General features: G+C 50.4%; 6 protein-coding genes across 6 annotated transcripts; 3 read left to right on the plus strand and 3 right to left on the minus strand.

The window, feature by feature from the left end:
• Positions 1–368: 368 nt before the first annotated feature.
• Positions 369–1,298, minus strand: N7473_010185 (uncharacterized protein; the record flags this gene model as incomplete). Its single annotated transcript, XM_057156124.1, has 1 exon — positions 369–1,298. One exon carries the CDS (start codon positions 1,296–1,298, stop codon positions 369–371), a length of 930 nt encoding a protein of 309 aa, XP_057004779.1.
• A 1,400-nt stretch (positions 1,299–2,698) lies between these two features.
• pbs2 (mitogen-activated protein kinase kinase PBS2) lies at positions 2,699–5,405 on the plus strand (the record flags this gene model as incomplete). Its single annotated transcript, XM_057156125.1, has 2 exons — positions 2,699–4,390; positions 4,445–5,405. Coding segments are annotated over 2 exons (2,091 nt in total), but the record flags the coding sequence as incomplete, so codon positions are not given.
• A 258-nt stretch (positions 5,406–5,663) lies between these two features.
• On the minus strand, positions 5,664–7,691 carry N7473_010187 (cytochrome P450). The gene is made up of 4 exons (XM_057156126.1): positions 6,446–7,691; positions 6,279–6,389; positions 6,036–6,199; positions 5,664–5,940 (listed from the first exon to the last, which is right to left on the minus strand). Exons 1-4 carry the CDS (start codon positions 7,532–7,534, stop codon positions 5,742–5,744), a joined length of 1,563 nt encoding a protein of 520 aa, XP_057004781.1. The 5' UTR covers positions 7,535–7,691; the 3' UTR covers positions 5,664–5,741.
• A 1,238-nt stretch (positions 7,692–8,929) lies between these two features.
• On the plus strand, positions 8,930–10,528 carry N7473_010188 (class I SAM-dependent methyltransferase; the record flags this gene model as incomplete). The annotated part of the gene is made up of 10 exons (XM_057156127.1): positions 8,930–8,956; positions 9,020–9,072; positions 9,155–9,211; positions 9,286–9,315; positions 9,371–9,412; positions 9,469–9,585; positions 9,637–9,662; positions 9,718–9,904; positions 9,979–10,407; positions 10,471–10,528. 10 exons carry the CDS (start codon positions 8,930–8,932, stop codon positions 10,526–10,528), a joined length of 1,026 nt encoding a protein of 341 aa, XP_057004782.1.
• A 690-nt stretch (positions 10,529–11,218) lies between these two features.
• On the plus strand, positions 11,219–11,998 carry N7473_010189 (sulfotransferase family protein; the record flags this gene model as incomplete). The annotated part of the gene is made up of 1 exon (XM_057156128.1): positions 11,219–11,998. The coding sequence occupies one exon, from the start codon at positions 11,219–11,221 to the stop codon at positions 11,996–11,998; it is 780 nt and encodes a 259-aa protein (XP_057004783.1).
• Positions 11,999–12,548: 550 nt separating this feature from the next.
• On the minus strand, positions 12,549–14,336 carry glr1 (glutathione-disulfide reductase GLR1; the record flags this gene model as incomplete). The annotated part of the gene is made up of 3 exons (XM_057156129.1): positions 12,549–12,982; positions 13,035–13,867; positions 13,945–14,336. 3 exons carry the CDS (start codon positions 14,334–14,336, stop codon positions 12,549–12,551), a joined length of 1,659 nt encoding a protein of 552 aa, XP_057004784.1.
• Positions 14,337–16,187: the final 1,851 nt, after the last annotated feature.

Consider the following 16,187-nt stretch of genomic DNA (forward strand, 5'->3'; position numbering starts at 1 on the left):
CCGGGAGGTTTTTTTGTATAGATACTACTTATGGCAACCCTCAGAGCCACACTTTTAGTCGGCCTGATGCAGAAAACTTTAAGCAAGACTGATAGTATTTTTTTCTGCACCACAGGAGTGTGAATTTATAGTACCTAATACATAACTTAGCTGATCTAGCTATATGCATGCCGGCTTACATTCCTTCTTTGCAACTATATACAAGATCAAGGTCTTAAGAGTCGTCTTCCGGCTCATATGATATGTACTGCTAATGCATATTTACTATCTGAACTCGAACCATCATACCCCCTACCTTGATTCCAGTTTGGACCTGGATCTAAATAGTAGGCCGGACCAGTGCTTGAAAATCTAAAGGTGAAATATTCTCAGAGTCGACTGCGAAGGCTCTGCTTGCCGGTGACGGATGAATCCACATCCCAAACATCCTCACCGGCCCAAAACTTCTTCACAGCATCCCAGTACCGATTGGGATTTTCCATAACCAATCCACAATGGGGACCTTGTTCAAACCGTACTTGACCCACGGGATACCCCCGATTCTGTGCATCTTCAAGGTGCGATTGCACATCCTCCCATCCTATCACGACATCCTCCTTGGAATAAATATACAGTCGCCTCGGCCTCGATCCAAAGGTAGAAGACGCATTTAGAATGTCTCGGAGGTCCTTCACGGCGCGCGCCAGACCAGCATGCTGAAATGTGTTGACTACGGCGAGTGCCGGATACATAACAGCCTTACCCAGAAATTGCGCGACGGTGGTCTGGGGTACGGATACCCGAGAGGCCTCGTACATGCGTGCGAATGCATCGTCGCCAGGGCAGCAGTCCAGAATGATAGTGCGCAGATTAAAGAAGAATACTGCACCGCGATCAGGACTTCCTTTCATGGAGAGCGCGAGTTGACTGGCAATGTTGCCACCACCGTGCGAAAATAGATGGAGTAGAATGCCGCGCTGGCTAGTACTGGTCTCGGCCGGGGTTTGGCCGATCTCACGACCCACGATCCGGTTAATCGTATCGCGGGCGGGCTTGAGATTGGCACGTATCCATCTGAGTGGTCGGAAGGCCGCGTCGGAAACACTTGTTGTTATCAAGAGAAGAGAGGATGTTGGGAAGAGGTCCTGGTATTGGGCCAGGTACTTGTTGATACGCCGAGGGGTCGCTCCTCCCACCCAGGTACACAGAATGACCAGGGACGGCGAAGCGGGATCTGGGGATGTTTGAACAGGAGGTTCATATAGATAAATGGACTCCCCGATCGCATTGAAACCCTCTAGCAGCGAGTCCGAGGCCATGGCGACCGGGCAATTGGGGTCAGGGCGTACTGTACCTGGCAGACTGCGGGAGAGGAGAGGGATCCACGTTGGTTCTCCCCGCGGGGACTACAAGTGTCAGCGTCCACAGGTCCGTGCTGCGAGTTCTCATGTGAGCCAGTCGTAAAGTACATTAGTATACAATCTTACTAAACATTGTCTGCCATCATCCACTGTGAATAATATTGACGATTTCCGCTTAATTGGCATCCGTCTCGAAGAAGTACGGAATTGCCACAAGGTACCTAATCCCACGGGATGATTCGTCGAAGTCCGATTCGTTTAAGGGTGTTATTATGAGCCTCCAACGGGAGTCCCCGATTAGAGTGGAGCGGCCGGAGTCAAGTTAGTCAACGACTCTCGCAACGGGCATCTCGGCCTTTTCGGCCGCAAGTGGGTAGACCACCATAACCAACGCCCGACGCCAGCGAGAATTGTGTATCTCGTTCCACACAATCACGGAATCAATTCTCCGCGAGTTCGCCAAAGTAATGCCAAAGGGTGGCGTTACTCCAACCACCATGTTCAGGCAAAAAGGCCCAACCAATTCATTGCGCAGAACAATGATAATGCCAGTAGGGAGGGAAAACGAGCCGGATCGGCGCATACGGAATTGCGATAGCGATAGTGATAGTGATGATAGTGATGATAGTGATGATAGGTACCTTTGCCCCTGTCAAATAGTAATCGTGGACAAGCTCGGCAAGTTCCGGGGGGGGGGGGGAGGTTATTCGAGCATCGTCAGATGGAATCGGATGTCACAGCCACCGATAGGATAGAATAGGATAGAACCCTGCACAAAACACGGCAGCACAGGTGGGAAAACGAGGCAGCAACGATGTAGTTGTGTATAGTAATGTACACTCCGTAGACTTCTCTACTTTGGCTGTACCAAAAAACCTGCTTTTCGGCCGGTTCACCATTCTGATTGGCTGGTCCGTCCGCCCGGTTAGGGATGTCAATCTCGTAGAAGACTGGGGACGTTGGAAGCGACGTCGATGGAGTCGTGCAGTGACGCAGGAGGAGCAAAGCAAGGCTGACGATGGAGGGGTATTATTGTTTTGGCAGATTTGGCCTGTTTTTGAGGCTTGTCAGGGCCAGTAATTGGTCATAATTATCAGAGACAAGAGAGAGAGGGGCGATGAGGCTTGGATAGTCTCCTCCACCTTATCTCACTTTTTCATATGCATTTTTTGGCTCCAACCTGACTTTTCTTGGACGGGCTGAAAGTGGCTTGACCTTGGGCTTACAAGTTGGACCACGGCGACTTCAGTCCATTTTTCATTTTTTTTTTCTTATTTCCATTTCCCACTGAACCAGGGACCTTGGCATTTAGGGCGTTTGGCATTTTTCTCTAACAAAGTTGCACCTCTTTTTTTGGACGGTTCTGCCCCTCTCTCCCGCAACGCCCAATTCCCTCCATCTCCAACTCCCCATCACTCCATCTTTCTCCTCCTACACTATTCCATTCTACCACAACACCTTGGATAGCGCCGCCGACCGGTGCACACCGAGCCCAAGACGGCCTCCTCGTACCAATTGCACCGGCCCTTGTCGTCGGTTCGACTACCACGTCCCCCTTAGTCCATCATTTGCGATATAAGATGGACGCCGACCGCGACCCCTCCGCGGAGAGCCCACTGGGTGATCCCACCTCCCCAAGTCTCGAAGCCACCTCACCCGTTGCTGCGACGCTCCATGCCTCAACACCTTCCCTCCTTCCAACCCGGGATCCCACCGCCGGTCTCACAGCTTCCTCCACGCACTTGGGCCAGATCAACGCGGCGCGGCGCGGCGCGGGGACCCCGCCTCGTCCACATGCGTCGATGAGTGCCCAAGGCGTTGGAGGATTGAACCAGGATATCATGGCCAAAATGAAGGCCTTCTCCCTCTCCCGTCAGGGTGTTCCACTCGCACATGCTACTTCTACAGGCACAATACCAACGGCGTGTGAGGCCGGTGCGGGCGGGGCTCTCGCCGGGCGCATGCCACCAGCCACCCGGCCCAACAACAAGAATTGGGCCTCATCCCCCGCGATAACGGCATCGATATCCAGTCCTGCGTCTCCGCGCCCAGGGGGTCTGGCAGCAAAGCGCTTGAAGCCTGGCCTCAAGCTGTCCGATGTCACGGGATCCCCGACACCTGTGCCGAACGGGACAGAACAGAAGGAGGCAGAGCAGAACGGGGAATCTGCGTTCAGCAAGTATTCTGAATTTATCGACACAAAAGCCGGGACATTGAACTTTAAGAACAAGGCAATTCTGCATGGTGGTGGCGTTGAATTTTCCTCAGGACACAGTTTCAAGATCTCCTTGGATGAGGTCGATCGATTGGACGAGCTGGGCAAGGGCAACTACGGTACCGTCTATAAAGTACGGCACAGTCGCCCGCACCTACGGAAACCCGGCTTGGGTCTTAGTGGGATTGTCAGTCGCCCAGCTGGACAGGATGAGACGAGCCCCGCGGGCGGATCCCACGACAATCTCTCTGGTGTGATCATGGCCATGAAGGAGATCCGGCTGGAGCTGGACGAGGCCAAGTTTGCACAGATCATCATGGAGCTAGACATTCTACACCGCTGTGTCTCGCCATTCATTATCGATTTCTACGGCGCTTTCTTCCAAGAAGGCGCAGTCTACATGTGCGTGGAATACATGGATGGTGGCTCCATTGACAAGATTTACGAGGGTGGCGTGCCCGAGAATATCTTGCGCAAGGTTACTCTCTCCACCGTCATGGGATTGAAAGCGCTCAAGGACGAGCACAATATCATTCACCGCGACGTCAAGCCTACCAATATCTTGGTCAACAGCAAGGGCCAGATCAAGATTTGTGATTTCGGTGTTAGTGGAAACCTGGTCGCCAGTATTGCCAAGACCAACATTGGTTGCCAAAGTTACATGGCTCCTGAACGAATTGCAGGAGGTGGTATGCAGCAGTCGGGCGCCCCGAGTGCAGGGACATACAGCGTGCAGAGCGACATTTGGAGTTTAGGTCTGTCGATCATTGAATGCGCGATGGGACGGTACCCGTATCCACCGGAGACTTTCACCAACATCTTCAGCCAGCTTCATGTAAGTTTTCTTTCTGATGGAATTCCATGCTTCACTTGCTGACATTTTCACTAGGCCATTGTCCACGGCGAACCCCCCACGCTTCCTGCTGAGGGATTCTCCGACGAAGCGCATGCATTCGTCAGTGCTTGTCTTGACAAGATTCCCAAGAATCGCCCAACCTACAACATGCTCCTCCGCCACCCCTGGCTAGCACCTCTTATGCGCCCACCAACCGAGGCTGGCGCCGAGTCTACCTCGCAACCTTCTGACGTATCTGCACCCCGTGAAACTCCCTCCTTCTTGACAGAAGATGCCGAAGTTGCAGAATGGGTCCAGAAGCAACTTGAGCGCCGTAAAGCAGGCCACTTGAATGACGCTAAGAAACCAGCTCTGCATGCCGTGGCTCTCGACAAGGTCGCCACCAGTCCCATGCATGACGGAGAGGCACCTGTGCCCGCGCAGGCTGACTGAATGACTTCTTACATCCTATTTTGAGATTGTGCGACCTTTCTCATCTTTCCAAGTCACTCAATTTCTTTTCTTCATTACCCGACCGAGGTTCAGAGCCAGGTGATCCCACGGCGCAGGCGCCGTCTTCAATGACATACCACGGCTGTTTGTTGATACATGTAGCAACTCGACCTGTTGTGAGCTTGACAACTGCTCTTTTAGCCTGCCAATTCATATATTTCTGTCTGTTCTTCCGGCCGCAGTCCATTGCCGTGTCTGCTGGCTTTCTATTTCATTTCCACCGTCTTTGAGCGTACTCCCATCCTGGCCCGCTGTCATGTCAAAGGTTGATCTGGAATCGTCATTTTCTTAGCTGTGGTCCATGCAGCGTGAGATAACTTACTCTGATTGTGTCGAGCACGATTGTGTGCTCGAAAATGTGGTGTTTGTTCTTAGCGCAGGCTCATCTGATGTCATACTACACTTTGAGCACATTGAAGGTGTCTTTTTTATGATCTATGTAACTTAGTTGAAAATCTCAACATTTCCATGTCGTGCTGAGTTGACATATACTAAGCAAAGCGTGTAAATATTTAAAGGATGGAGTCAAGAAGAAGAATGGACCCGTCGTCACGGTAAAGCGCAAGGACCGAATCGTCGACTACATACGCCTATCCATATGACTCTGTTACGGGGTTCTCACTCCCACTAACCTCGTGCATCTACGCAATAGCAGCATCCGGAACAGATAATCATCAAAAGCATGTCCCCTCGTTAGCAGTAGTATGTTGGTATCAACGCTCATCAATCCAGAAATCTCAAAAGACATAAAGAAACAGAGCACCAGTACAGCCCAAAACCTCAATAATACTCATTCTCAATTCAATTAAATATCTCTTATTCTCCCCAATCATCTAGGTCAAGCACTCGTCGACCCCGAGCCAGGCCGCCCATTCCACCGCGTAATCAAGGCGCGAACACCTTCACTTCCTTTCCTTGGATGACCATTGAACATGTCCCGCACAACACGGACATCTTCGAAGGTGGTTTTGTATAGCTCCATATCGAATTCGCGGAAGATGGTGGCGATTACTAGGAGGATTTCGGCTTTGGCGAGGCTGGTGGGGGATGGAATTAGTACAGTACAATGATTGGGAACTTGTATACTATGTCTGGCTTTGGGGGATGGATGGGAGTGGGGGGTTTCACATACGGAATACCGATGCACTGCCTGGATCCTTTGCTAAATGCGACCAGGTATTTTTCCAAACGGTGTCGTTCTGTTGGATCCATCCATCTTTCCGGGTCGAATTTCTCGGGGTTGGGAAAGGTTTCTTCGTTGTTGTGGAGGAGTAGACTAGTCATGCCGACCGGGACCTGGGATTAGGTTTTAAGGTTAGCGTATATAAAGCGCGATATTGACAGGGATGGGTGCCGGGGGACAGGTGAAACTTACGCCTGGAGGGATGACCCAGTCTTTATACATCATCGGTTGATCTGGTGAGCTGCGTTGGAGTCGGGTTGCGACACCGAAGGAGACTCGGAGACCTTCCAGCATGATCGAGGACTGGTAGTGAATGGTTAGCCACCTATAACTCACTTGCTCAAAGGGTGTGCTCTCACCAAATATGGCATTGCCTCGTAGTCTTTCAAGGAGGCTGTTCCATCGGGATCTAACCGGTTCAACTCCTCACGTAGCTTTTGAAGCATATCGGGATTATTCAAAAGGTGGAAAGTGACCGTAGTCAAATTCTTGGCCGTTGTTTCTCCACCAGCAGCGATGACGGTGAAAACCTCTTGACTCAACCGATTTGCCGACTTCTCTTCCGCTGGGAGGTTACTATCCAGAAGAGCATGGAACAATGTACCCTTGGGCACAACAGCCTTACTGTCCGACACGCCGTCCGCCTTTTGACTATCGATGATCAAGTTGGCCAGGCGTATACTTTCAGCCTTTTGGTCGATAACGGGGCCAATATCCGGATTGATGCTCAAGACCAGCCAGCGAGGAAGAATCTCAAACAGACCCATAAACCACTGGAATTGTTTGAACTGCATACCCGCCCGAACGATGGCCTGGATGGTCGTTGACCACTGCGGGCTGAAATCCGGGTCATCGAGATAGTGGAATGAGTTGCCCATAGTGTATTCCACGACGACATCGGTGGTGAACGCATTGAAAGCATGGTACATATGGAGTGGGGCGCGTCTATCAATCCACGCGCGCATTCCATCGCATAATTTGTCAACCATGCCCCGCAGCATGGGTTCAAGTTGTCGAATGCGCTGCTGCGAGAAGAACGGGTTCATCGGTTGACGTCGAATACGATGGCGTCGATGGTCGACCGTGCCGAAGGCCGAAGCCGGGGCGCCGAACATGCCGGTCAAATGCAAGGACTTATTCCGGGGTGCTTCTCGAGAGTACAGGACATCGTAGTATTCGGGATCGTTGATGTGTAGTTCGTAGGGACTGATTCGGACGATGGGGCCGTATTTACGATGCATTTCTTTGATTTTGAAGGTATATTCTCCTTCTAGGTATGAGTCGTAGTAGAATTCATACCACATGGTTAGGGCTGCCAGCTTGGGCCCTGGGAAACGTGCAATCGGGGAAAGCCATAGTCGTTGTATCGCCAGGCCTACTGTATAGATCACTCCTGCGACTACCAGAGACAGCACGAGCTGTGTGATAGATACGTGCGACCACGCCATCGTTTGGCAGGTAAAAGCCGTTGCAACGGCCAGAAAGAACAAGGAAATTATTTAGAACAGCCGGTGCAGCGAGCAGGGGGGTGTGGGCATGGGAAATAAGGACAGTCCTTCTTATTTGGCCGTCAGCTACGCGATCCATGCGCTAGTATTATGCTCCACTGTCAAGTTTTCATGAGAGTCCAATGCAAAATAGAATTATTCAGTTTATTTATACTATCAGTCTAGATTATTGGTGACAAGTGTAGTTAGATTGAGCGACTGAAGCGAAGCGTATTAATAACAAAGCCATTCATCAAGACGATGACCCATGCGAGGCGCAGGAAAAAAGACCCGAGGTATTGAATCGGATGTTTCATTGGGTTCCGAACAATGGGGATAGAAAAATCAATAATTCATCATCATGCAGTCTTGCAGAGGTGTTTAGACATTTCTATTTGTCCCACATTCGTCACGTCAGAACCTTTTAAGTGGATCAAAGAGCAGTGGCCGTCGAAGCTCAGCTTCACGCCAGGCTGCGTTAGGGACGGCCCAGAGTTCTTCCCGTCATCCCCGACCCGTTGGTGTAAGCTGATTGGCGCTGATCAATAAAAAGGGTGGATAGGGAAGGAGTAAGACTAACTCTAGTTGTAAAGATGTGTTGTGTTAGTGTGTTACTAACTTACTAGACTACTACTTGGATAGGTGTAGTTCGAGTCCTCATGTCGCTGTTCAAGTCGAGATGAGCCAATAGAAATTGGAAAAGATTACCGCGTTCCACATCTTCAGAGAGACTTGCATTCATCGATTTCATAAATTTCATAAATTACCCTGGTTAATAAATTGATTACCTTCATCATTACCACTCTCAAACCCACCGATACTCATCCAGTCACCGTTCCTCTCCTGACTACCCGTCGGACTCATCAGCTGCAAGTGTCTGCCCATCTCCCCCCCCCCCCTCTCTGTGCATCCCCGCCCGAGCTCAATATCAACCTCGCTGATGCTCCATTCGCCATTCTCAGTGAAGTGCATTGGTTCATCGCATCCTTTGTGACGCGCCACTTGGAATCCTTCCTCCTGCGCTTAGTGGCCCCCCCCCCCGAAGGCGACACGAGGCTAGTCCAACCCATCCAGCCAAGTACACGGCCAAGTACATAAAGGGTTCGTGCCTCCGATCCTGCTTTGAGTTTACGCCCTAGCGTTTGGCCCGTGTCTGACTGTCTGTACTCCGTACCAGTGTTCACTCCGTACTTTTGTTATTCCAAGACCTGTGGATTTGCCCGCGGTCCGGCTCGATTCCCCTGCCCATTAAAGCAAAAGTCTGCCGTGTAGACGTTTGAGAAGAGTGTTAATCTCCAACACTCAAAAGATCTGAGAAGCTTCAACGTCTTTTCACAACCCACCCCTTCCTCCATCATGGCGGAACCCGAGCCGATTGCGGTGGTAGGTTTTATTGTTCTCGTCCAATTAATCCGTTTTTATCGGCCACTAACGAATTTCCCACAGGATCCGGACACGTACGCTGTCGAAAGTGCGTACTTACCCGATGACTGGCAATCGTAAGTGATCCAAGTCGTAGCGAGGGCCAAAGTCTAGCCCGGCCCAAGTTGCAATTCGGATTGAAATTCTCACGCTCTCCAGCGAAACCACCTCTATCGGATCGTCTATTTATCGAGGATTGATTGAGAATGGCAGACGGTAAGATGCTAAATGCTAAGAAATGGATCCCAAGCCTAGATCACTGACTAAGCATGACTGTTTCCTGTCTTCAGCTACCAAGCACTTCGAAACAAGGAGTACCTGTAAGTCAGAAAGGTAAAACATCATTTGGATTGGTTTCTGATGGTATCTCGGCAGTATCCCGGCGGATGACGCGCAATTTGAAGCATATGAAGCAGGGTACGTACTCAATACTCCCCATGGGACTATGCAGCGCATTAACTTATTACTCTTAGACATCTCTGTGCTCTTATTCTAGAGTCAAATTATGATAATCCATTCTTCCGGTCTCCAATTGGCCCATCACCGGGGCACATCCTAGATATCGGTACCGGAAAAGGAACGTGGGCAATGTAAGTATGAATCTGGTTATTGGTATGGCCTTCACGCTGACCCGTATCTAGCGATGTTGCCGATATGTTTCCAAATGGTAAAGCAATCTGGCCATTCAATTTACGATTGTCCATCAATCTAATGCATCTTAGCCACCGTCCGTGGAGTCGACCTGTTTCCTCCACCAGTCTCTTGGGTGCCCCCGAATTGCATTCTTGAAGTCGACGACGTGCAGCAGGAATGGACCTGGCATGAAAAGTTTGATCTCATCCACATGCGGATCATGATTGGATCCTTCGACGAAGGAGAATGGGAGCGTCTATATAAGCTATGTTATGAGTAAGTTTGGCGGAAGAATCGGACATACAACTCATGCCCCGCACCAAACGGAAAAGCTAACTAGTATGCAATAGCAACTTGAAACCAGGAGGATGGATCGAGCAACTGGAAGTCAGCCCCGTGATTCAAACTGATGATGGAAGCTTGCCGCCCGATAACATCTTGAACGACTGGGGCCCGAACATGCTGGCCTGTGGTGAACGAGCCGGTCGAGCCGTCGACACTTTCGATACAATGACCAACAAGATCCAAAATGCAGGATTCACCAACGTCCACCAGAAACACTACAAATGGCCCATTGGACCCTGGCCTCGAGATAGGGAACTCAAAGAGGCCGGTTTGGTCAATCACCAGCACTGGAGTTCCGGTATGGAAGGCTGGTGCATGTGGCTGCTCACCAGATTTGGAAGTCCCCATCCCTGGAGTCAGGAGGAGGTTCAGGTATATGTGGCTCGATTGCGGAATGAGTTGATGAATCCACATTTCCATATCTGGCATAGGGGGTGAGTGAACAGTTCGATCTTGATTCTTTATTTTGGACCGTTTTGGCTAATCTGAATCTACAGACGGCGTGTATGGGCTCAGAAGCCACTGGATGGCAGTCCAACCCCGACGAATAAATGACCCCCAGAAGGACAATGGTAGCTCATTGGACTTCATTTTCCTTTTTCACGTATCTCAGCACGGAGTCTCTATGAATGAATTATTGCATCTGGAATACTCAATCACAAAATTCAATTCATCTTAATTTGTACAGATCATCTCGAAAGAGAGTAGATCCATTGACTAATCTCAGGCCAATAATGCCAGGAAGGCCGTTTTGTAGAGTGTATATCGTACCGCATGTGATTAACGATCTTTATCTTCGGGATCAGAGTATCGAAAATCAACGAATACCTTTATATAGTTAAGCGAAGCCAAGAGTACTCCCCAAACCCAAAATCAAAGACTAAAAGAAAGTCTATCTCCATCTCAAAAATGCTCTCTTTCTTGACTTAGACTACTCCACCCCCTAGTTTTAACTCTCACTCTTATCCAACTGGCTTTTCCCATTTTCCACACCTCACCGCTTTCCCACGCTAACCAGACCCCCCTGATTCCATCACCATCATCATCAGCAACGTCGTGAAACATACGAAGAAGTGATTCGCTAGAAATACTCCGAGCCTTACCTTCTTCTTCATCCCGAACTGGGCGTCAAAATACCCTATTGGACGGTGTTCTTCACATCTAGACGCGCTCAACTGAGCTGCATTACGTCGGCCGGCACAGCCGCCAACCACAACCCACACCCCATCTACACAACAAACAAATATGGGTCAAAAGCCATCCGTGCCACGGCCAGGCACAAAGTTCCAAGTCATCGGCGCCGGTCTCCCACGAACAGGCACCGCCTCATTCAGCAGCGCCCTAGAAATTCTCTGCGATGGACCTGTTTTCCACTGCGGCACGCAAGCCACACTAGGTCCCACGGCGCAAATCAAGCAATGGATGGAGATTCTCCGTCGCTGGCTAGCTGGGAGCGAGTCAGATCGGGAGATCATGTTTAATGTTCTGCGCTCCCAACTAGACGGCTATGCTGCCGTTACAGATTCCCCCGGTGCCCAGTTTGTACCCGAGTTGATCCAGTTATACCCCGATGCTAAGGTGATATGTACGATTCGGGATCCGGGGTCGTGGGAGACGAGTATGGATCAGGTCAGGAACGCGACGGTTCCTTGGTACCTCTCTTTGGTTTTGTTGCCGTTGCCCGGGTTAATGTGGTTTATTCCTTATCTGCGGCTTCTGGCTGCGCAGTGGGAGAGGTTGTATGGGGAGGCGATTCCTACGAGGCATACTTATGAGCGTCATATCGCCTGGTTGAAGGAGGTGGTTCCTGAGGATCGGTTGGTGTTTTTTGAAGTGAAGGATGGTTGGAAGCCTTTGTGTGAGGCTTTGGGGAAAGAGATTCCGAAGGATCGACCGTTCCCGCATATCAATGATTCGGATGCCATTGATGAAATTTCGAAAACGCATGTTCGACGTGGTCTTGCTCGATGGGGTGTCATCCTTGCGGTGGGTGCGGCCACTGTTGCTTGGATACTGCGTCGTTAGAGGGATTTTCATGCTGCCAAGCTACGAACAATGAAGATACGGGTTTTCGTACATATGTACATAGCGAATTATCTTTTTAAATTACTTAATTTCATGCACTGACTTGGAAGGTAAGCTATGCATCCCAAGTCTCCCGAGCAAATCGAGATTAGCAGTTACAGCTAGGATGGGATACGTGGAGATGAGATAGCACGTCCGAACTCGAAAGAATCATGCAATGGACAGTAAGTGAGTACATGACTTGAACCGATGGCACGAAGCACGAAGCTCGTTTGATTTGACGGTATGCAACGCTATCTGGAAAAAACAAGACAAAAATGAGCTATCTCCCAGCGGCGAGTCGAACTCTATGGTCATCTATATATGCTCACTTCTTATGGGCACGTATGAGGAATGTGCCACATAAGCCGGCACTCAAACGTGCACAAGAAAATGGTAAAATGAACGGTGGTTTAAATGTCTCCAAACTTAACTCAAATCTTCAATGTTTCAAAATTGACAGAAATTTATTATCGCATTTGCGAGATTGTCTATATTCTATCTTTATAATTTACCGCAGAGTAACCAGCTCCTCGGCGCTAGTCGGGTGAATAGCCACACAGCTATCAAAGTCCGCCTTGGTAGCGCCCATCTTCACGGCGACACCGAAGCCCTGGAGCATCTCGCCAACACCGAGGCCAAGAATGTGCAGACCAACAACCTTCTCGTGGGGACCAGCGCAGATGATCTTCATCTCGGTCGGGTTCTTGGCCTTCTCTTCGGCCGGCATGACGCTGTAGTACATGGCGGTGAACTTGGTGTGGTAGATCTTGATCTTATCGTCGCCGTACCGCTCGCGGGCTTCGGGCTCGGTGAGACCGATTGAGCCAACCTCGGGGTGGGAGAAGACGACGGTGGGGATGTTCTCGTAGGAGAGCTTGGAAGTCTTCAGCTCGGGAGGGCCGAAGATACGGCTGCCAAGGTGGCGACCGGCGGCGATAGCAACTAGAATATGTGTTAGCTTGTTGATAGTTCAATTGGAGAGGGGTGTACGTACCTGGGGTCAGCTCAGCCTGGCCAGTAACATCACCAATAGCATAGACACCGGGGACGGAAGTATTTTGGTACTCATCCACAATGATGTGCCCGCTGGGGTTCAGCTTAACACCAGGAATATCCAAGTGCAGGTCCTCGACCTCCGGAGCGCGACCAACGGCCCAGAGAACCTCGTTAACCTCCAGCTCGGTGCCGTCGTTGTTAATCAGCTTGATCAGCTTGTCCTTGCCCTTGCCATCACGGATGAGCTTCACCTCCTTGAATCCCTGGTGCTTGCGGTGGAGCTTGACACCAGCAGCCTCGTACCGCTCGGTCATGGTCTTCTGGACCATGGGGTCGAACTTGCGCAGGAAGTGCTCACCACGGATGAACATGTGCGTCTCGACGTTGGTAGCGTTCATGACACCAGCCAGCTCGACGGCAATGTAGCCAGCACCAACAACGGCAATCTTCGGGGGCAACTCCTCAATCTCGAAGAAGCCATCACTGGTGATACCGTGCTCGGCACCGGGCACAGTGGGGATGTTTGGACGACCACCGGTCGCGATCAGGATGTGAGGTGCAGTGTAGCGGGCAGTGGTGCCATCGGGCAGGCCGACCTCAATGACCTTGGGCTCGACGAAGCGAGCGCGGCCGTGAACGAGATCAATGCCTTCCCGGTTCCAGTTGCGCTCGTAGATGCCATTGAGGTTTTTGATCGTGGCATCGCGGGTTTCCTTGAAGTGCTTGTAGTCGATCTTGGTGCCCTCGGGGATATCGTAGCCGTAGTGCTTGGCGGTTTCCAGGGTCTCGTTCACAGTCGCAAAGTTCCAGGTCATCTTCTTGGGGACACAGCTGGACATTTTGGTTAGCCATTGGACCAGAGCCGATTTGAACGGGAATAAAAGGACGTAATCCGATCTAATACATACCCAACGTTCACGCAAGTACCTCCAGAGCGGCCGCTCTCGACAATCAAGGTCTTCGCCTTGTACCAACCCGCGGCACGACGGCCACTTCCGCTACCACCGCTACCACCACCCAGGACGATATAGTCATACTGTTGAACCTCGACAGGAGCCATTGTGGAGGATTCCTTGCTTTCGGAAGTAGGAGATGATGACGAGAAGTGCCGAGAGATTGTAGACAGCCGGGAGCCGGGGGTGTTCGAGGTCGTCGCAGAGGAACGGTTGATGGTCGCCAGAGTTTGGGTCACGGTCGGCCGCGGACCAGTGTGAATGTGTTTGGTGACGGGGGAGCGGGTCAGGACAGAACTGCGAAGGCTGATCCTGGATGAGGGAATGCGAAGGGAACGGGAGAGCATGGATAGAGGAGGGGAAGTGGGAAAGGGCCGGAAAGAATGGCGGGGTATGTACAGGAAAAGAGGGTAGCGTGGGAAAACGAGCTGACAAAAAAAGGTGACGATTACAATATCGGCGATTGATACGCAGCTGGCGAACTGGCGTAGGTACAGGCTTACGTAGGTACAGGCTTACCTTACAGGCTTACAGCAGTCTGGCTAGCGGAGCTCCAAAGGATTGACCGAGACCACGTGATGACAAATCGAGTTTCGATCACGGCATTCGATCGGTCCATTGCGGATGATGCATCATGCATGTGCTAAGCATTTGTTAATGGTAATCGTTTCTATATTTTATGCGGGGATTTAGATCTAGACCTGTATGTTATTTGAGTATTTCACAGTATTGAGTACAACTAATGCATGATGATTCCTAAGCACGGCGAGCTGGATTCCTAGTGCCACGATATCTCATGCTACCTATGTAAGATCACATTGAACGAGAGCTTGCGAGCGGATCTTCATGTTTGTCATAGGCTTAAGTTTGGCTAACTAGAAATACGAAGTGGAGGCACATGAGGTCATTTATGATATGAGAATATTGTTTGAAGTTGATTATCTGAATGAATGATGACTGTAAAGTAGACAATCCTGATACAGATAGAAGCAAAGATGGTTTAAATCTCATCAAGTACTAAATACCTGCAGTGAAAAGTACAACTGCGCCATAAAGGTCAAGACAAAAGGAGACATGAAAGATTGTGGTATTGCATAGTAATTTCAAGAACACATGAGTGTTGGTCTCACGGTTTCTGAATTCGACTATCTGAGATAGTTTGCATATGATAGCAAAGGGGAGTATGCCAATGAGGTGAAAGGATAACAGAGAACTGGTGGGTGCGACGAATCATTGAGCTTGATGATTGAAATCGAGCTAATGACACACCATGTTCGAGTTTCGAAAATGATAAGGTGTCTTTAATTCAGACTGAGGATATGCTTCTGGCGAGATAAACCTCTTCCTAGCAAAGGTGATCGTTGATGGTCGAAGATAAGGACAGAAGAGGCACTTTCGTTCTTGGGTTGGCTTGGTGTAGGCAGTGACCCTCGGTGTCAAATCGGAGTCGAGAGGCAAGCGCGAGAAGGATTATGTAGGCACAGAGTACCTATTGCTTCTAGTCCTCGAGCATCCACAGCGACTTGTACTGTTGGCGTCAAATCGCTAGATTGCCTATATTGCGGGTGGGCCTTGAATACCCCCGCCGAGCTCGTGCTGTTGAGTAGCATCTTGGAAGCCCGGAAGGTCGAAGGTATCTTTGCGAGTCGAATCACAACTTTTGCGCGGATGATTTGTAGCATGAAGTGCTGCGTTTTCGTTTGAAAATCTGGTAGAGGTAGGTGTTTGCGTTTGGATGTGGCGTCCCAAACAAACTCGGCCAGATAACTAGTGATTGTATGCGATCACCGCAAAAGAGATAAGGCAGATGCAGAGTGGGATGTAGACACTACGATCCATATCGGCGGGATTCTGGGTGGAAGAGCGCTTCTTCATGATTTCGTGCGTGAGGAGATGTAAGAGTATAGGTGCTTGAGGGGCAACGTAAGAACAAAGGAGCAGCAGATCGTATACTTGTACTTCGTTGAGGGAAGGAGGGGGGCCTTCGAGGCGAGAGGGGGTGTTTATTTAGGGAGAGCCAATCAGCGCCGATCACCTGTTTTCTGGAGGATTAGCTAAGCGTTGGGCCTCAACAAATGGGCCGTCGCATGATGCCGATTGGATGATGGCTGCGTGTGTCGACTGCATTGATACGTGGACTCTTGTGGGGGGTTTCCATGGCGGCCTTGGAGTGGCACACGTGAAGGATTTGGACACAC

This window comes from Penicillium subrubescens, assembly GCF_028828155.1.
Source record: "Penicillium subrubescens strain IBT 31985 chromosome Unknown utg000007l_segment0_segment0, whole genome shotgun sequence".
Lineage (NCBI taxonomy): Eukaryota > Fungi > Ascomycota > Eurotiomycetes > Eurotiales > Aspergillaceae > Penicillium > Penicillium subrubescens.

Coding starts and splice junctions, on each gene's coding strand:
- N7473_010187 (XM_057156126.1), bottom strand. CDS start 7,534: ATGGCGTGGTCGCACGTATCTATCACACAGCTCGTGCTGTCTCTGGTA. Junction 6,390..6,445: donor ACGAGGCAATGCCATATTTG/GTGAGAGCACAC, acceptor ATTCACTACCAG/TCCTCGATCATGCTGGAAGG. Junction 5,941..6,035: donor AGGCAGTGCATCGGTATTCC/GTATGTGAAACC, acceptor ATCCCCCACCAG/CCTCGCCAAAGCCGAAATCC.